Source organism: Macaca nemestrina, chromosome 5 (assembly GCF_043159975.1).
Source record: "Macaca nemestrina isolate mMacNem1 chromosome 5, mMacNem.hap1, whole genome shotgun sequence".
NCBI classification, from domain to species: domain Eukaryota; kingdom Metazoa; phylum Chordata; class Mammalia; order Primates; family Cercopithecidae; genus Macaca; species Macaca nemestrina.
Window position 1 is genome coordinate 1,783,727 of NC_092129.1, and position 21,030 is coordinate 1,804,756.

At 45.6% G+C, this 21,030-nt stretch overlaps 1 protein-coding gene across 5 annotated transcripts in view; it reads right to left on the reverse strand.

Annotated features, from left to right (window-relative positions):
- Positions 1-2,794: 2,794 nt before the first annotated feature.
- The window catches only part of LOC105487606 (ER membrane associated RNA degradation), a 34,199-nt gene continuing 15,963 nt past the window's right edge, over positions 2,795-21,030 (reverse strand). For 2 of the 5 annotated variants that reach the window (XM_011751091.3, XM_071096150.1), the window contains 9 exons: positions 20,846-20,875; positions 19,410-19,478; positions 17,878-18,051; positions 14,078-14,161; positions 12,274-12,350; positions 11,560-11,685; positions 10,960-11,178; positions 8,045-8,158; positions 2,884-5,936 (listed from right to left, as the gene is read on the reverse strand). In XM_011751091.3, the coding sequence (XP_011749393.3) occupies positions 5,729-5,936; positions 8,045-8,158; positions 10,960-11,178; positions 11,560-11,685; positions 12,274-12,350; positions 14,078-14,161; positions 17,878-18,051; positions 19,410-19,478; positions 20,846-20,875 (1,101 nt within the window). In that variant the 3' untranslated portion in view covers positions 2,884-5,728. Of the gene's footprint in view, positions 5,937-8,044; positions 8,159-10,959; positions 11,179-11,221; positions 11,300-11,559; positions 11,686-12,273; positions 12,351-14,077; positions 14,162-17,877; positions 18,052-19,409; positions 19,479-20,845; positions 20,876-21,030 lie in introns of all 5 variants that reach the window. The other 3 variants (XM_071096151.1, XM_071096149.1, XM_071096152.1) reach the window with 2 other exon arrangements.

The following is a 21,030-nucleotide window of genomic DNA, read 5'->3' on the forward strand; positions in this document are numbered from 1 at the left end:
TCTACTGAGTGAAGCAGATGATGGGGTGTCTGCAAACAGTGAATTTTAAGCCATTTGTTTAGTCCACATTACAGTGAATCCAAATAAGAGTTTGGAAAGCCAGTCACACCAGACTATCTTCACTTTGTTTAATGATAGACACAGGCAGGGACAGGGAATGGATGTCCCAAATGGATTCTCAGCCACATGCTTGGAGACCCAGAGGAACGAGCATAGGAGACAGCAGCAAGTATTTGGAACAGGCCAGGCTATTCCATCATTTAATTTAAAAGGGGAGGTGGCTCCTGTTCACTCAGGAAAAAGTCAGGGGCAGGGCAGGTGCCAAATATACTAAGGTGATGCATTCTTCTAATATTGTTCAGAACACGTCTTCACATCTCATCAAAACAGCTTACGAAAGCAGAATATTCATCCTGTAGCTAAATTCCATATCCGTGCACTCAGGACCATGCACAACTACCTTAACTCTCCAATATGGCCTGTCGGATGAACACTTGTGAATTTGGACCAATATTTGCTGTTGCTCTTTGAAAAGAAGCATTTTCATCATTGCTTTTGATGGAAAACAAATTTAGCTAATCTTCCATTTTTTCCTTGCCTCCAGTAATTCTGGTCTGCTCAAGGTATTCAGCCAACCAGCAGAGGTAGAAAATAAAGGCCAGGCACAGTGGTTCATGCATGTAATCCCAGCACTTTGGGAAGCTAAAGTGGGTAGATCACTTGAGGTAGAAGTTCAAGACCGGCCTGACCAACATGGTGAAACGCCATCTCTACTAAAAATACAAAATTAGCTGGGTGTGATGGCACATGCCTGTAATCCCAGCTACTCAGGAGACTGAGGCAGGAGAATTGCTTGAACCCGGGAGGCAGAGGTTGCAGTGAGCCAAGATCGCACCACTGCACTCTAACCTGGGCAACAAGAGCAAAACTCTGTCTCAAAAAAAAAAAAAAAAAAAAAAAAAAAAAAGGAAAGAGAGAGAGAAAGGAAGAAAAAGCATGGGAGCCCACCAGTTGGAGACTGGAGTGAGGTATGATTGTGTCACTGCGCACCAGCCTAGGTGATGAAGGGAAGGGGAGGGGGAGAGAAAGGAAAAAAGAGAGAGAGAGAAAGAGGAAGAGGAAGAAAGGAAGGAAGGAGAGGAAAAAGGAGAGGAAGGAAGGGAAAGAAAGAAGAAAAAAGGGCAGAAAGAAAAGAACAAGCATGCAGGAGAATTTGAAGCAGCTTTGCCACAGAGTTCCTGGGTTCCCCGAGTCACGCTACACCGTGGACCATCAGCCAGCAGAAATCCGTTCTTGTTACACCTGTGACCCCTGCTAGCAAGATGGTCAATGTGGCGGGATCCCTCAGGAAGGTGAAAACAGAGGACATTTGCCTCTTAAGGGTTAAACTCTAAGTTACTTCAATTGTGAGCAGAGACATGTAACACTGTTTAAGGAAAAACAACAAATTGCAGCTATATACGTTGTGACTGTAACCTGAATGGACATATATTGCAACTGACCAAGGAAGTGTCCCTCAGAAGCAGGATGGGCAACTGGGGAAAGAATACCAAAGGAAGGTGAGGTAGCCCAGCAGCATGGCTGCCCACGCACCTGCAGGGAACAGAGCCACCGCTCAAGACAGCAGAGCCTCCCAGGGACACAAGACCCCGGCCCAGGAGCCTGAGCATCTGCTACTTCAGATGTGGTCTCTTTATTGGAACAAATCAAGATAGTCCCAGATCTCTGGTCTGCAGCCACTGATCTGGCAGATGATTTTTCACTATACCTACTGATATAGGTTGAGGTTTTGTCTCCTGCAATCTCATGTCCAGAAGCTGTCTTGTTCTCATCTGGCAGGGACAGCAGCAGCCTTGGTGGGAGTGCATCAGGGCTGTGCTACCTCTCCACTTCCTCCATGCAACCTAGAGCTCAGGGCTGCTGGCTGTCTTGCCATTCCACAGGACGCCACCATGGCCCATCACATTAGTGATGTGGACAGGAAACAAGACACCCCACTGTTTTGGTGAAATTATGACCACCTGGGCTGGGATGTAACTCTCGTAAGAATGCACAGGGCTGCTGCTTTGAAGCTTCTGGGGCCCGTGATCTAGGAAGGTATGGATGCACTCTGTGAGGGGGAGGACAGGGTGCTGTGCCCACGTCCACCGGCACTAGAGACGGGCAGGCACTCTGAGTCTCTCTGAAGCTCTGCAAGCAACATCTACCAGGCCACACATGCTACTCTGCTCACTTTCCAATTAACCTACAAACTGCCAGTTCCACATGAGGCCTAGAAAGAGCAAAGCCTCCAGAGCAGGTAGATGTAAAAGCTGGTCTCCCCGTTGGGCCACGGTGGCAATTAGATCCCATGATGCATGGCAGAGTCACAGACAGGCCCAGAGCACAGACCCCTAGGGTTCTGGGACAAAACCACACCCTCCTCTGCAGATAATTGCTCTTCTGAGAACCAGCTCTCAGCTTGTCCTCTAGGCCCTGATGGATACTGAACATCTATACTTCACCATGGCACAGCTAGTGACAGCTAGCTGGAACTTGAGCGGACCACCAAAGACTGCGTTTTCTGACCTGTCACATCACCAGGTGAGTCAACTGCGGGAGCATGTCATCATTACATTCAGGCAAGATGTGTATATGTATATATATATATATATATATATATTTTTTTTTTTTTTTTTTTTTTTTTTTTTTGAGTCTCGCTGTGTCACCCAGGCTGGAGTGCAGTGGCGCGATCTCGGCTCACTGCAAGCTCCGCCTCCCGGGTTTACGCCATTCTCCTGCCTCAGCCTCCGAGTAGCTGGGACTACAGGCGCCCGCCACCACGCCCGGCTAGTTTTTTTTTTGTATTTTTAGTAGAGACGGGGTTTCACCATGTTAGCCAGGATGGTCTCGATCTCCTGACCTCGTGATCCACCCGCCTCGGCCTCCCAAAGTGCTGGGATTACAGGGAGGCAAGATGTATATATTTAATAGGTATATAGGTGTACACACACACACAAGCATGCATGCACACGCACACACACACAGGTTAGGCTTTGGCATGTTCTGGAGCACAAGATACACAAGCAAGTGGTTCCGACGCTCTTCGAGCCCACAGCTGCATGGACGGCACCCCTCACCATGCACCTATTGGCCCCACGGGGACTTCCCTAGGACCACTCACCCGAATTAAAAGTTGGATTTGATTTCTGCAAAAGATGCTGACAGCTGACACCACTTGAAGGTGAAAGTTGGCAACGTTCTAACCCATTTGAGTGGCCCTAAAGAACAGCAGGGGAGGGGGCCCATGCTCTCAGTAGGCAGGTGGCACGATGGCTGCCTCATGCATGTTAGCCTTTCTCTCCAGCCACCCAGCCTTGCTCGATGTTCTCATCAACAAAGTGGCCATGGAGGCAGTGAAGGATGTTGTCAATGGCTTCAACCACATGGGTGTCCTCACTCCAAGGCTAGTCTGGCTAAGGTCCACTGCTAAATGTATAAATCTGCTAATGGGAGACACCAACACAATTCCTAGTATGAAAAACTCAACTGGAAAGAAGAGCCAGCCCCCAAGTACATCGGGCCATGTGTTCTGGGAGGGACAGAGACGCCTCTTGGCCACTGCACCTGGCTCACAGAAGCCTCATCTGCTGCACGAGTTGCTTCCAGTACTGCTTCCAGGAGACCTGTCTGACAGCAGAGCTCAGCAGTGAGGCCTGTGACAATCGTGATCCCGGCGCACACCCCACTACCTCGGGGAGCCTCCCAAGCACCAGGCAGTGCTGGCTGTGATAAGGCCCCCCTTGAGGGCTGCTGGGTTGCCCAAGACGTGCCCTGCACTCCGAGCCATCAGTCAACAAGTGGTATGGATTCTCCCATGGCCAGAAAACATGGGTAGAGGCACACGTGGAACGGGAATGGCTCCTCTCATTACGCCCCCACACAACTAGCAAGGTTTTGGATTCTCCACTCACAATTCTGGACTCTGCTGGTTTGGGTGTCTTCATTCCTCAGATGCTTCCACAGATGGACACGAGGTGCCCACTGCCCTGCAGGTGGAGGCTGCCACCCAGCCGCACTGGATGCCTTGTGCCAATGAGTCAGAAGAGTTTACTGCTATGGCGAGGGGACTGTTCTCAATTGTCTTGGGGAAATACAGCTCCCACCACAGATTGGGGGGCTGGGAGGAGGGTCTAGAATTTAGGAGATTATCTAGGGAACCTCTTAGTATTCCTAAGTCCAGGGACAAGTCAATGGAAACCTACAGCTACCCAAAACAAGAAAGATTTCTAATGGGAAAGACCTTTCAGGAATGAGGGCTGGGTTAACTCCGCAGGTGAAAAACCACCACCTAGAGAGGCAAAGGAAAGGAACATGGAACAGTGGCGGAAAGGAATTTTCAAACACAAACTTCTGCCAGATCATCAGGTTGCAAAAACAGGGCATGCAGCAGCTCTGTGTGGTCTCCTCACTGCTTTGGTAAGATACACTGGTATCTACGAGCTAACTCTACCAGTCAGTTCTTTCTTTCCCTTTTCCCATCCCAGCACCACCATTAGCTGGATAGTCAACCCTATAGTCACCCTACATGCAAGTGTATCAGAGAAAGGTGTGACGGCTCTATAAAAGAACAGTCCCAGAGTGGGAATACTGACACATGGGATTTATGCTTTGTGTCTCCACTTTTGGGAAGAGGAGGAACCGTCTTCAATTGCACAAGAGAGAGTTGTATCACATTAGCCAGAAGCATCACGCTTCCCCAGAGGTGTTGTTTACAAGGGGCCGGAGCTGAGCCGGCAGAGGACAAACAGCATGTGTTCAGCTCTGCTGCCACCCATGGCCCCCAGGTCTCCTCAGCTGAAGCAGCCTCAGAATGCCAGTCCTTCGATGGCTGCCAGCTGCACCCTGTCAAGGTCTGGAAGGTGGAAAAAGAGAAGCAGTGATTCACGGAGGGTGGGGCAGGGTGGCCCATGCCCAAGCAGACATGAGGTCAGGGTGGCCGCCCAGAGGCTTCCGCAGAGCCCCAGCTTTGCAGCTGCCAACTCAGACAGTGGGGGCTCTCAGGCACCCTCGAGAGCTGCAGCGGCTGCAGGAACCCTCGAGCCAGAGACTTGGGTTCGTCAAGCAGGGCCTGTGAAGAGCAGCTTCCCTAATCTCCTTTCCCCCAGCTCTCCCAGACCCTGGGATGTGAAACCCCCACATCTAAAAACAGGGAAGGGCTTCTGCTAGTTTTGCCAAACGCTGGCCAGGAGGCCTGCTGTCCAGCACCCATGCCTGCCCACCTCCCCTTTCAGGAGCTGGTCTCCAGCACTGACCTGGGAAGCTTAAATTTATCGGTTCTCTCCTCAGTCCCAGGGCCTCACCCTCCCTGCCCTGATGGCTGGTCCGGGAGTCAACGTCTCCCAAGGCCTGGCTGGTGAATGCAGGGGAAGGTCTCAGCCACAGCAATCGTTCTCAAGAGTAGGCATGTGGCCAGTAACAATGGAACTACACATTTCTGAGTAACAGTTGGGTGAAAGCAGCTCTCCCTTCTTCCTCTGGACAGTGTGTTATGGAGAGATGGATCCAAAAACTACAGCAGCCATTTGGTTACCACAAAGGAAGCCAGACTGAGACTCACATTGACCACTTGGAAAGGGTAAATCAGAACACTGCAGAGAAACAGAACCTGGACCCTGGTCAAGCAGACCCCCAACTCCACCCTACCTCTTTGGGTTTTCAATTTGCACACTGTTAAAATCTGTTAAAATTAAAGGCATCCTGACTTATAGGTTTTCATGAGTACTTTACTTGTGGATTTCTTGGCTAAATGTATTAGCATTTGTTTCTTCTCACTAAAAGTCCAAATTTTCAATAAAACTGTATGTGTAAGATTGATAGTTTCATTCCACTTGTTCTTTTCGTAACTGGTGTAAGCCACCAGGTTCTCAGTGTACTGCAAGATCGACTTTACAAACCTGTAAAAAAAAAAAATTAATTTCTTTATCCATTCCACTATAAAATCAAACAATGAATTAAATGTCTTCTCTTCATTCTTAGAATTATTCCTAAATTGCACTTAATTTATGTCTGAGGATTCAAGAAAAATAAATCCAATAAAACAAAAATAAGAGAATACAAATGAGAGGAAAGAGAAAAATACTGAAACGTAAATGCTACTGGACACTTGGACAGGCTCCAACACAAGCATCTTTTCAGACATTCTTCTCCAGCCCGGACATGACGGCCGTCATTCCAGGAAGGAACTTAAGGGTCATCTGCACCAAACTGACACTTAACACATAATAAACACACAACACAAAATAAACACACAACACACAGTCATCCATTGGATACCAAAATCCAAGCATACTCAAGTCCAGCGTGAAAAATCAGCTCCCTGAACATGCGGGTTTCACCATGAGATTTTTGTGTTCTGTTTTTTTCCCACATTGATGTTTGCAACCAAGACCACAGCAATTTCAATCTGTGCTTGCATGGAACGCAGAGCCTGCTGATACAGAGGACCAACTGTATTTACTGAAAAAGCTTCCTGGACAAGTGGACCTGGGCAGTGCACCCCTGCATTGTTCAGGGGTCGGCTGCAATGACAAGCAGACCTTTTAACCTGCGTTGTTCAGGGGTCGGCTGCAATGATAAGCAGGCCTTTTAACCTGCGTTGTTCAGGGGTCGGCTGCAATGACAAGCAGGCCTTTTAGCCCTGTCAGGAGCCTCTTGGGCAGCGTGCCCTCCCCCTCCTCACACATCCAGCTTCCATCCCCCATGATGGAGGGGCTGGCTCAGAGGAGATGCGTGCCACTGAGACAGCTGTTGCTGTTAAAGAGATTTTACTTAAGATATTTGTCAAAATGTTAACAGTGGGGTCACTCTGACTGATGACAATAAATGTCATCTTTACTTTTTCCATGATTGCCAGGTAGTTTCACCAACATTTTATCTTGAAAATATTCAAACTTAAAGAGAAGTTAAAAGGATAATATAATGAAAAGCCACAGAACACTTTGTCTAGAGGAGGGTTCTCTACTGGGGTGATTTTGTCCCCCAGGGGATATCTGGCAATGTCTAGGGCACTTTTGACTGTCATGCGGAGGGTAGGGGTGCCATTGGTATTTTGTGGGTAGAGGCAGGGCTGCTACTGAACGTCCTACAATGAGCAGGGCAGTCCTGCACCAGCCCCACAATACCAGCAGTGCCAAGCATGGGGCACACTGAGCTGGAGTCCTCAGCTGCTAACAGTCTGCATGTTTGCTCCCCTCACTCTCAGCAGGAGTCTATGCTTCTTTCCACAAGACACCCCAGTTGTATTTTCACGTTCACTGAAATGTGTACTGAGGTGCCTGGCACCTGCAAAACTCTGGCTTAAAACCAACAAGATACCCAGAACTTCCTGGCAGCCAAGGGAGGCTGGAGCCGGAGCTGCACTCAAGCCCAGATGACAGCTTGTGTCACCGCTGCCCAGAAGCCTCCTTGGTTTGGAATCTCTGGATGTAAAGTGGGTCACACAAGTGTCACACTACTTCAGACTCCCAGATCGGGATGGTCTTAACAGTGGACTTCCCGAATTTGAAACTATTAGTTACATACGCGGATTTGGTTTTCGGCTGGGCACAGTGGCTTTTACACCTCTAATCCCAGCACTTTGGGAGGCCAAGGTGGGATGATCCCTGAAGGGCAACACAGTGAGACTTCATCTCTACAAAATCATTCAAAAATTAGCCAGGTACAGTGGCATGGCTGTGTTCCCAGCTACTCAGGGGCTGGGGTGGGGGGATCACCTGAGCCTGGGAGGTCGATGCTGCAGTGAGCCGTGATTATGCCACTGCACTCCAGCCTGGGCAACAGAACAAGACTCTGTCTCCGAAAAACAAACAAACAAACAAAACGTGGTTTTGAGACATTTGGATGTGGGAGTTCTTGCAGGCCAGATGTCAGACCCTTGCCTGAGACGGCGGTGGGGCCACCAAGGAGATGGTGGCCTTCATGCTGCCCCAGTCTCACTCCTATAGGCTCACCCCCAATCTGGCCCACGATGCAATGTGACTACAGAGAAGTGGGACATACTCACTTTAGGTACTGCTGATACTCATGCGCATTCTTCCCACAAACAGCATGAACATTGACCAACTCCAGCGTAATGAGGAACAGGATAAGGCTGAGCACAGGGGACAGTAGTCTGATACTAAAAACAGATGAAAGTAAATTCAAACGTGAGGAACGTTGGTACTTTCCACCTTCATCAGGAAAAAGATGTTTCACCTAATCAATATCCTTAAGTCCCAACTTCTCAAAAAATAATTTTCCTAATCCTCAGAGCCCAATGCCTGCTTCTAGCCCCCAGGCCCGTGGCTGGCGGGAGTGCCCAGTGTAGCCCTTGCTCCCGGCCCATCCTGCACGTCCGCATTCCTTGCTCTCAGTCATCATCTGAGACTCTCAGACATCTGACGGTCAGAGCTGCCAGGGGCTCTGCACGCCCACAGGGCACCAGGCAGGCCCAGTCGGCACCAAGCAGCTCCCCGGCTCCCTGCCCTCTGACATCTAGGGAGGAACTCTCACCAGAGGAAAACAAATGGCCTCAATACGAAAGCAGGCTCAATGCCACTAGATTAAAGAAATCCCGGCCGGGCACGGTGGCTCAAGCCTGTAATCCCAGCACTTTGGGAGGCCGAGATGGGCGGATCACGAGGTCAGGAGATCGAGACCATCCTGGCTAACACGGTGAAACCCCGTCTCTACTAAAAAATACAAAAAACTAGCCAGGCGAGGTGGCGGGCACCTGTAGTCCCAGCTACTCGGGAGGCTGAGGCAGGAGAATGGCGTAAACCCGGGAGGCGGAGCTTGCAGTGAGCTGAGATCTGGCCACTGCACTCCAGCCTGGGCGACAGAACGAGACTCCGTCTCAAAAAAAAAAAAAAAAAAAAAAAAAAGAAATCCCAACTAAAGTAAGATCTTATTTTTCCCATGAAACTAGTTGAGACATTTAAAAATATTCTGGTTTTGGAGAGTGTTAATAAGAGAATGACCTTGTCTTATAAACTGCTGGTAAGAGTGTAAATTGAGTAGCACCTTTCTAGAGGGGAATCCAGCCATATCTATTTAAAGCTTTAAAAACACAGATACCACTCAACCCAAAAGTTCTAGAAATGTATCCCAAATGGTCATTTCTTAAGGATGTAGCACATTCTAAAATATACACTGTAAGTGAAGAAACCATAATGCTGTTAATCTGCTATTAAGTTAATCTGCTGTTATATTTTAAATCCAAATCCAGTTAATCTGCTGTTATACTTTAAATCCAAATATTCATTTAGGTAGATAGAACCCACATTTCCACAGGCCCAAATTACAAACACTATTTAAAATAGTATGTACTATAACTTTCTATGAAAATCAGCATGGGAAGTCCTCACAGTCCTCAGGTAACATCATTTCATTCAACACCGTTTCATCACAACATCAGTGAGAAAAGAAATCGATACACCGTGAGGGCCATGGTCTGTGTGGAGAAGCACGTTCTGCATGGGTTTTCTCCCATCCCCCAGTTTCCTCCCACATCCCAGAGCCGTGCACATTAGGTGAACTGGCGCATCTCCATGGTCCCAGAGTGAGTGTGGGTGTGTGACTGGCCCTGCGAAGGAACCACGTCCTGTCCAGGGTGGGTCCTGCCTTGTACCCGGAGCTGCTGGGATAGGCTCCAGTCACCCACAACTCTGAACAACTCTGAACTGGAATAAGCAGGTTGGAAAATGAATGAATGAATGAATACAAATTATAAGAACTTGTAAAGTCTACCATCATCATACAAGTGCTCGACAGTGCGTGCCGGTACAAAAGTGCTCAGTGACCCACGTTTGTTCCTGTTGGTGCTGGAGCTGTGGGTGGGGGGAAGGGGGCGGGCCTGGGGAGGTCTCGCTCTGCAAACATTTACTGCCTCATTTAACCACCACAGGACTGCCGTCACTCACTGCCTCGCCAAACAGTGAGTAGTTCTCACTTGTTTTTATTCATCTTTCTTAAATGTCCATAGAGCTCATATGTGCCTCAATGTTTAACACTGTAAGTGTTTTGGGTCTTTCTTTAGAAGTTTGGTAATATTTTTATGACCAGAAACATGCTGTGGGAACTTAACTTTTGTTTCCATCGTGCAAGGAAAATAAATCTCAGGACCCCAAACTCACTAAGCCAAAGGGAAAAGTCAAGCTGGGAACTGCCTCAGGCAAACCTGCCTCCCATTTTATTCCTAAATAAGGTGGCTAGGAAGAGAAAAAAGCTCCGTACATACCTCCCTCACAGTTTGTCCACAAGGAAATGCCTCGTGGGCCTCAAGATCTCTACACGGAAAGACTTCTGCTGAATTTCACCCTGGCAATGCAGTTGCCAGCTGATCTTCCCAGGTGTGGGACAGGGTGTCATCCCTCAGCTCACCTGAGACAAATACCTATATGATTGCTTCCTCTGCCCTGTGTAAAATGCAGCTTCACTGAGCCACACTAAGGTGTAAGTCACTATTCCTCTACCCCCACTCACAAGTCAATTGTGTATTCACCAAAAGCCTCATCAAAGACTCAAAACAATGGAATCCTTTGTCTCTTGTCCACCTATAACCTGGAAGGCCCCCACCTGCCTTTCCAGATGGAACCAATGTACACCTCACACCTACTGACTGACGTCTTATGTCTAATTAAAATGTATAAAAATGTATAAAAGCAAGCTGCATCCCAAGTACCTGGGGCAGATGCCATCAGGACCTCCTGAGGCTATCACAGCACGTCCTTAACCCTGGGAAAGTAAACTTTCTAAAAGGATTGAGACCTGTCTCAGATATGTTGGGTTCACACTATCAATTGTGAACTAAAAGTATATCAACACCTGTCAATGGGGTTCAGTGAGGGGCCTACTGTGTCTTCAGTAGGGACTGGAACTGCATCTGTGACAACTTCCTGCCCCACAGTGCCCCTCCAAAACAGGAAAGTGAGCGCGCACCTACTCCACATACGCAGGTAGTTCTGCCGCTGGCGAGACCGCAGCGTCCTCTCCACCCACTGCCTGTGTCTCAGCTCCGAGGCAATGGTGACCTGGCCAGACACGCGGTGGCACTGCTTGCCGATGCTTCGGAGCACAACCAGCACTTCCAGCACGATCCTGGGGCAGAACAGGGTACGAACAGGTGTGCTGCAGAGCTCACGGAGCAGCTGGGGCCACCTGCAAATAGAGCCAGACTTGGAGCAGGCATTGTGATCCTCACCTGTACCTCACTCTCCTTCTGTACCTGCAAGGCTGCGGCTTTCTGGGAGCCAGGGCTAGCTGCGTATCACTGGTGGGTCTGCAGGGACAACCGTGACATGCGGCAAGTGTTAATTAAATACACTGAATTGTGGCAAACAGAATGTGACATTCACAGCCTCATCAGATGTGCCACGCTTGCACAGAGATTGTCAAAACTGATCTTATAATTCCTCTTGAAGTAGTAACAGTGGGATTCTAAGACTACTTTATAAAATCTAAAACAGAAAATGTCTAAGTTTGCTATGCTAATCTGCAAAATCAATGTTTCAACAGTTGTCAGGATGTCCTGGAACTTACGTCTCAGTAGGAAGATGATCCAAGTCCTTTAAAACACAATGATCCTCAGGCATATGGTGATACAGCTCATCCGTCATTTTTGTAATTAAAGAGTGGCAGGCATTTGTTTCAGAATTATCTTCTAATCTGAAAAATAGAAAATATTTAAAGATACATGACAATTAAAATGCCCACATTAGTGCCCATGCGCAATAATGTTTAATGGTTCACTGAGCAGCAACCTGACTGTGAATCTTAGTTTCCCCAAATATAAAATGTAAAAAGCCACCATCACGGGACAGTGGAGAAAGAAACGATGCCCTAAGCCAAAAGCAAAGTCCAATGATGACTGATGACGAGACGACGAACCACCTGCATATTCCTCCTGCTGAACAAGTATGTCTGCTGTTGTCTACGATTCCAGAGTGCATGCCTCCATCCCCACTTCTCTCCTGAGCTTCAGACCCATCTTTCTTTCTGCCTACTCAGTAGTTCTCATGGACGCCATTGTCTACCCACAAAACCTGCCTCTCGTTCCATGTTCAGTCTCCACCAGGGCCCCAGGCCAGCTGGAAGATCGCGTTCAGCATCACTTGTAGCTCCTCACAGCCACCAAGGCCCAGAAATTCCTCCTTCCCCTTTTATCTTCCAACAGCCTCGCTAAAGAAGAAATGCTGCTGAAACTAACAGTACCAGACAAGCTTGAGGTCAGCCAGGCCCCAGGATGCCACGTACCTGACTGCTTCCCAAGTGAGTTCTTTGGGGAAAGGCAGCAGAGCCCAAACCCTGATACTCTCCTCACAGCTCAGCACCTGCGATGAAATGTTTTATTGACTTTGTAGATTTCACGGTAACTTCCTAGAAAATCTGTTTTTAGATTGTTATGGATGTTACATCACTCTCTAGAAAATACGTATCTATAAAATTATTACAAATTCTAAACATTTTAAAACCAGAGGGCGGGTGTCAGTTCTTCAGTACATTCAGATGGGGGAAGGCTGGGGAAACTACCAGGGGATTGGTAGGGAGTGAACGTCTGGGGTGGCTATGACCATATCCACAGGTTCTTTCGACACCTGCCATTGAGAGGGAGGACCCCACCAAATCTGCATGAACTCTGGTGACTGGCCTGGAACCAACAGAACACAGCAGGTGTGAAGATGCTGCGTGTTATCCAAAGCCATGTCAGAGGTGCAGGTGCCTCTTCGGTTCAGGCTGCACTCGGGGTGCAGCCGCTGTCACCTTGGGACTGTCCCTGCAGGACCCCCATGAGGCCTCTGGCCAACTTCCAGTCTTCTCAGATGCGACACCCACGAAGCCCTGGGGCACCACCGCCGTCCACACTGAGGCCAGGCCACAGGACAAATCCCTCAGCAGATGCTCCCCATTTCTCACCCACTAGCATATGAGCAAGTCAAACGGTGGCTGCTGACACCACGGAGTGTGAGTGGTCTCAACAGCAGGAATAACCAAAGCCCAGGATGCAAAGCTGCCTGAATACCTGTGAGATGCCAGGAGGGGGACAGGAAGCGGTAAGGACCCAAAATAGCCACCGTGGGGCACGGGAGAGGATGGTCTGGAGCCTCAGCAGCTGTGGTTGGAAGACAAAGGCTGCCTTCTTGAAGCTCCTCTTCCTTCCTAAATCTTCCCTTCTCCCTACCTGCCCACCTCTACCTTCCTAAGGGCTTGCACTTGGAAAGCACAGCAATCCCCACTGGTAAAGCTGATCTGCAGTGCCAACGGGGAATGGCATCCGACCAGTGCAGCCCGATGCTCTGCCTCCAAGCCACACCTCCAGGAGGCTGTTTTCCCAACTTCACTGCTGACAGCCCCCTTCTGACAGTATTTTCCTGAAGGCATTCTCAAGGAGGCCTCCGACTTCTCAAGGCACCATTTCTTTAAAGCACCTTTGCAAATCTCTCCTGACCCGCTGTATGTTGATTTTACAGCTTCCTTTTAGAGGTAGTCTCATTTATGCATTTTCACCTGCACAGCTGTCACGATGCTTATATTCTTGGGGACTGTCTCTTTCATCCCCTTGCACTACCCTTGTATCCTCCCGTATGCAGAATAAAGCACCTTCGCTGATTGCCAAATTGGAACTTCCTGGCAGAAATGCTTAAAAAATTGTTTGTTTCAGTAAGTTAACAAAAGCTAGTCCGTGTAGGAGAAGAAAAACTGACATTACTCACCACTGACAAATAAAAACTGCTCCCAGCTCTGCGTTACTGCCTACAGCAATAAAAGCCTGCCAGGGGATTCAGCAAAAACACTTCCCAGTGCTCATCCATTTAACACTAAAAACCTCAGTGCCATCAGCAGCACTGCATTACTTTCAACTGCTAGACACGGAACTTGAGGCTCAGAAGACTGAGCAACCAGGCCAGGGCCACAGCAAGCACCACGCCGGATAGAAAGCTGGATCTGCCCAACTCAAATTCTGCCTTAGCAGACAAACTGCACCCTTCCAGCATCTCTGCAAAAGACAGGTGGTTTCAGAGACGTACACACCCCTCCCAGCACCCTGCATTCGGCATACCTGTTTCTTAAGCTGAAAAACTGGATGGCAGCGAGAACTATAGCCTTCCGCAAGACTAATCAACAATTCTACTGATGCTTTTTCCTAGTTTAGAGAAAATAGTGGTTACAATTGTATTTGGGTAGGCTCTTAGCTTTCTTCTATTGAACTGTAGGCCACTTAGAGTCCCCATTTCTCATTGTCTTTCTTCAAATAATTCCATGCAGCTTGAAAAGCAAAGGCTTCATTAAAATAGGATTGACATGGCAGGCAAATCACAGCCAATAAAATGATTTTAAATGGAGGCCATTAACAATAACAGATCACAAATGCCACACCCACCCTCTATGCACAAAACTGGAGATGAATAAGAAAAAAAGATTCCAAACAATTGGAAATTTAACTAAGAAATAGTTACTTAAACACTAAAAATCAATATAACTATAAAAAGATCACATAATCATTTAATTGCTAAGCATACACATATTTCTAAAAGCATAAAAATTACATTATTTGAAGTTGATATAACCATATAACTTAAAAATCCAAGTCAGTCAACTAAAACCTACGAGAAAGAAAGTCAGTGAATTGACAGTTGACAAATTAAAAAATCTGTAACTACCTACAATTCTTTTTTCTTTCCTTTTTTTTTTTTTTGAGACAGAGTCTTACTCTTTTTACCCAGGTTGGAGTGCACTGGTGTGATCTCGGCTTACTGCACCCTCTGCCTCCCAGGTTCAAGCGATTCTCCAGCCTCAGCTTCCTGAGTAGCTGGGATTACAGGCACCCACCACCACGTCCGGCTAATTTTTTTGTATTTTTATTAGAGACAGGGTTTCATCATATTTGGCCACACTGGTCTCAAACTCCAGACCTCAGGTAACCCACCTGCCTTGGCCTCCCAAAGTGCTGGGATTACAGGTGTGAGCCACTGCACCCGGCCCACTACCTACAATTCTTAAAAGCACAAAACAAGCAACTCAAGTAGCTAGATGTTAACTACAGAAGAAATGTGCTGGCCTTCCCTTCACTCAGATGTGTGAGAGCCTGGAGTGCACCAGGGAGTGTGCTGGGCGGAACATGGGAGGCACACACATGTGCCTGCACGGGTGACGTCCCCACAGGGCAGACCCACACGCAGCATATGTGTGCCACTACAGAGCAGCATATGTATCCCACTACAGAGCAGCATATGTGTGCCACTGCAGAGCAGCATATGTATCCCACTACAGAGCGGTGTATCTGTGCCACTGCAGAGCACCTGGCTTCTGTTCCAAGATGTGAACCCACCCAACGGCTTCTGAGGAGACGATGACATGTTGGGAAAAGGATCAGTCTGGCTGCTGTGTTATGACAAAGTGAAGGGTTCGCAGAAGTCGGTGGGCAGACCAGTCAGTGCCTGCGACATTCCAGGGAGGGGCCAAGGTGGTGTGGCCAGGTGGTGGCACAGGAGGGACAGGGAGTAGCAGATGTGGAACATATTTCTTTTTTGTTTTTTCCCTTTTTTTATTTTTCTGAGACAGAGTCTTACTATGTCATTCAGGCTGGAGTGCAGTGGCACAATCTCGGCTCACTACAACATCTACTTTCCATGTTCAAGCTATTCTCAGGACTACAGGCGCCTGCCACCACGTCCAGCTAATTTTTGAATTTTTAGTATAGACAGGGTTTCACCATGTTGGCCAGGCTGGTCTCGAACTTCTGATCTCAGGTGATCTGCCCGCCTCAGCCTCCCAAAGTGCTGGGATTACAGGCGTAAGCCACTGCGCCCAGACTGTGGAACATATTTGTAAGACCTGTTCCAAGGACTGAGTATGAAGAGAGGAGAGGAATCTGAGGCTTCCAGCCTGAGCAGCCACCTGGGAGGCTGGAGGTGCCGCATAGGTGGGAGGACTTGAGGAATGAAGATGGGGAGACACTGTGTCCCTGAATAAGCTTCAATATTGTGAAAAATGTCAATTATCCCTAACTCAATCCATGAGGTGCTCATTCTTATTTGTTTTTGGGGTTTTATGTTTGTCCAAGTTTACACAGAATAATAACTATTAATTCTTTTTAAAGTAAAGCTAGACTCTGTACCTTACTCTCAAGATGAAATAAATTCCAATTGGATCAAAAGATGTAAATGGAAAATAAAGAAAAAATAGGTAGGGCGCGGTGGTTCATGCCTGTAATCCCAGCACTTTGGGAGGCCGAGGCAGGTGGATCACAAGGTCAGGAGTTCAAGACTAGTCTGGCCAACATGATAAAACCCCGCCTCTAATAAAAATACAAAAAATTTAGCCGGGAGTGGTGGTGGGCACCTGTCATCCCAGCTACTCGGGAGGCTGAGGCAGAGAACTGCTTGAACCCGGGAGGCAGAGGTTGCAGTGAGCTGAGATCGCGCTACTGCACTCCAGCCTGGGTGACAGAGCAAGACTTCGTCTCGAAAAAAAAAGAAAGAAAAGAAAAAAGAAAAAATAGAAGTACCAGAGAAAATGTATACATATATTTTTAATTTTGAAAAGCAAAGATTCTTTTCAGAATGACTCCAAATGTGAAGCCAAAGAGAAAAAAAAATCAAAACCTATGAACAAATAACAAAGCAATATGTACACAAAGAAGGTTAATGGACCAATGGGAAAAATAAAACTGAAATAAATGGAGAAAATACATTAATAAGCAATTAATGAGAGAATTATAAACATCTAGTAAACACAAAAAAAGAAATGAAAATAAAAACATAATCTTGGCTGGATATGATGGCTTGTGCCTGTGGTCCCAGCTACTCAGGAGGCTGAGGTAAGAGGATGGCTTGAGCCCAGGAGGTCGAGACTGCCATGGGCCATGAGTCATGATTGCACCACTGCCACTCCAGCCTGGGCGACAGAGTGAGACCCTGTCTCATAAAAAATAAATAAATAAATAAAATAAAAGAATTTTTAAAAAAAATCCTTACTGGTATCTTTTGTCTTAGAACTTTACTTTCTAAGATATTTACATAAGTGCCCAAATGAACAAAGATGTTCATTTCAGCATAATAATTAGGAATTTTCTACATCAGGGAATATTACAACTCATCCATCAATGAAGGACTGCTTAGGTAAATAATAACATATTGATAAAATGGAATATCAAACAGCTGACAAAAAGAATAAGGCAGAACAAAGATGCCAAAAACACATTGTTAATGAAAAATGCTAGCTATAAAACATAATGTACCTTCCTACGAACTCACTTTGGTACAGTCATAGCAAAAATGTGGTAGCAACACTACCTAATTATTAATAGTAGTTATTTCTGGGAGATGGAATTCCTGAGGGCTATTACTTTTCACATTAATTTTTCTATTTCCAGTAATTTTTCGAACATTTAAAAAATTTTTAAAATAACTGTCACATGTATAATCTGAAAAAAAGATTAAAATATCAATAACAAATGTTCTAACCTAAATTACTTTGAAATAATAAAAGAATTAGTTTATTGATGCAAATATCCTACCCTATCGATTTAGCAAGCATCTGTAAAAATTTCCTAATATTTGGTTAATCCTGTTTTATAATTTGTTCTTTCATTTTCAATACTTAGCTACTGTTACATACAAAAGCAAATGTGTTTTTAAGAAACAAGTTAAATTATTTTAGCTGAGATTAATATTGATTGATCTGTGATACAGAATATAAACATACATGTAATCCAATCACTTTTTTCTCTGATGGAGGATACGGTAACTCAGATATATTAAAAGATGATTAATAGTTAATTACATTTGAAAAATAAACTATATTCTTTCATAGCTGAATGAGTTAATCTAATTAATGATTTTCTTCCCTATAAATTACCTTAAAAACTGATAGCAGACCTTCATCAACGAATCTGAGTAACAGCACAACAGAAAATGCAAGCAACTGATTAGTTGTTTCTTTTGAAAATTCATGTAAGTTGATCTCCCCGTGGCTTAAATGATCTCTTATGCGGGGACCCTCCTGATGGTTCAGGAAATCCCAGAGAAATTCCTTTCAGAAATTAAACAGAGAAAATATTTTGTTAGTATCCGCAGCAGAGAGCCATGCCTGGTGTTGCTAACAGAAAGAAAGAGTGAATCCATCAAGTCCTCTGAAGCCCTGGGTGGGACCCTGCTGGGGAAAGCTGTTCTCCTACACCCACGGGACAGAGCAGGGAGCTGGAGAGGCTGTGGGGAAAGGCAGAGCTGCCCAGGTGGTACTGGAGTCTCATCAAATTCTAGTCTTTCTTGTTTTCACCTTCCTCCAAGGAAGGGAACTGAGTGTGAACATCTGCAAATGAGCTTTTCCAAGGCAATAAAAGAAATCATGGCTCTTGCTTGTGTGAGTACAGCCCCCGCACTTTCTCATCTGCTCTTTCACCTTCGAAAGCCTATTGCTTCTTACGACACAAGTCCAGGGCCTCTCCCACAGGTTATAGGGAAAAGAGGTCAGAAAACTGCTGCCCTTGGCAAACTGCCACTGGTCAGAAGAGTCACAGAGACTCAAGGTGGAAAGAACATTAAACTAGTTCAATCGTCTCACTTTTTGATGGCAGAAATGGACGTCCACAGAGCACAGAGTCTAAAGTCACAGACCACGAGCATGATCCTAGGTGGCCTGACTGTTAGAAGGAATGGATGTCAAACACCTATTGTAATCCAAATTAGTCACTGAAATATCTTCATAAAATATATAAAAAAAAGGATAGATGGCCTTAAACAATTAATCATTCTCTTTTCATCCAATACTCAATCTTATTACTCACATTTGACTGTTGCTTTTTTTTGATATGGAGTCTTGCTCTGTTACCCAGGCTAGAGTGCAGTGGCGCAATCTCAGCTCACTGCAACCTCCGCCTCCTGGGTTCAAGCCATTCTCCTTGCCTCAGTCTTCTGAGTAGCTGGGACTATAGGTGCCCGCCACCGCACCCAGCTAATTTTTGTATTTTTAGTAGAGACAGGGTTTCAACATATTGGCCAGACTGGTCTCAAACTCCTGATCTTGTGATCTGCCCGCCTTGGCCTCCAAAAGTGCTGGGATTACAAGCGTGAGCCTGTACTCCCGGCCTAACGGTTGCATTTAACAAGGCACAAATACATGTCCGTTCTACAGCACAAATACATGTAAAAAACAAATTCAAATTTTGCTTAGGGACAGGGCACCTAAATTATCAGGCCTTTAAAAAAGACATTTAAGGAGTGACAGCTTGGCAAACATCAGCTGATTGGTGGCTGAAGCTGAGAGCACAGGAATGGTTCAGAAGTGTTTTTCTTGAGCAAACCACAAGCCAAAATTAATTTCATTTTAGAGAAGTGCTGATGACATCCATAAATACAAGAATATTAGCCTGGAAAATACCTAATACTTACCATAGCAGGCTCTCCAAGGAAAAGAGGAAGCTGATTGATTTTACCATCATTCAAGTGTTTTGCCAATATCTAAAACATCAAAAATAACTACATTGATTAACTGGTCTCCATACATAAACATATAGCACTTTCAGAGTTGATGGATATAGTACTTTTAGTGTAACTTGTTATCTAAGGTCTAAGCAAAATCAAATGGCATGAGGACAGTCTTTAAAACTCAGCAAACAGGTGTTCAGGAAATATTTTCTTAACCAACATAATGACTTTAAGAATATACTATTAATTGTATACACGTGTGTTTGTGTATGTGACTGTGAATATGTGTGGTGTATATATGTGTATGTGCATATGTGGTGTGAGGGTGTGTACATTTGTGTGTTTATATGCAACTGTGCCTGTGTGTGTGTGTGTGTGTGTGTGTGTGTAGTATATATGCCTGCATATGTGGTGTGGGGGTGTGTGTGCCTGTGTGTGTGTATGTGGCATGGAGGTATGTGCTCATGTGTGTATGTATGTGTGGTGTGTGCATGTGTGTTGTGTACATATTACAGTGTGTATAGGCCTGTGTGTGTATATGCAGCATGGATGTATGTGTTCATGTGTGTGTGTGCATGTATGTGTGGTGTGTGCATGTGTGTTGTTTGTGTACACATTAGAGTCACTTCCAAAGTCACTTCTTAACTTACCATGGACTTTGCCCAACCACCCCAACCAATCCCACAGACCTGATCCTCTAGAGACTGGACTGCACTATCTAATAGATTCCTCACATTACCAAAGGTCTTATACATTAAAATAACAGCAGATTATTCACCTAATGGAAGAAGCTCTGCAAGTAAGCAGGCACATTTTTAACTCACCCACCACACACTCACTTAGGAATCTTACAGTTGTCTTAAAGGCAAAACCGAATGTCCAGACCTCTACAGGTGGCCCTTCCCTTAGTTTCCTATAGACTGTCACACTTCAGGTGCACACGAATGCTATCCGCGATTACACATACAAGTGCCTACACTCTATGGATAATAAAAGGCATTTTCAACTGTGGTTTTTTCACTATTCACACCCCCAATATGCAGATTAAATGAATCAATATATACTACACACTCATAACAGGAGTTGGGGAATATTTCTTGTACAAAAAATGTTACCCCTAAATCTAAAATGCAAGCCTCTAAATAATTATAGCTAATCATGTTAGATCCCTTGATATTTTCCAACTTTGAGCTTTGTATAGCTTTGGGAGCTATATTGGTAATATTGGGCCTCAAAATTAACCAGAAATATCAATTATAAGCTTTTTTTGGTTTATATTACTATGGACATTTTCCTGTAAGCATATGATTTATGGCTGATCTTTAATTTTGCGTTTTAATTTGTATTTTAAAAGAAGACAGTGTTCTGTTTGTTTCAAATTACCTTACAAGTGTACTTACTTCATCAAAGGTAGTATAAAGAGCTGTTGACTTCAGAAAAGGAAAGAAATGAAAATAAACAATTAAAGCAAAATACAAATACAGTAACACTATACAAAATAAGAAAAAATTCTGCTACATGGCCACACATCCCAGTTTTTTGTTAAAACAAACATTCATCTAGAAACACTATGAGAGAAATGTCA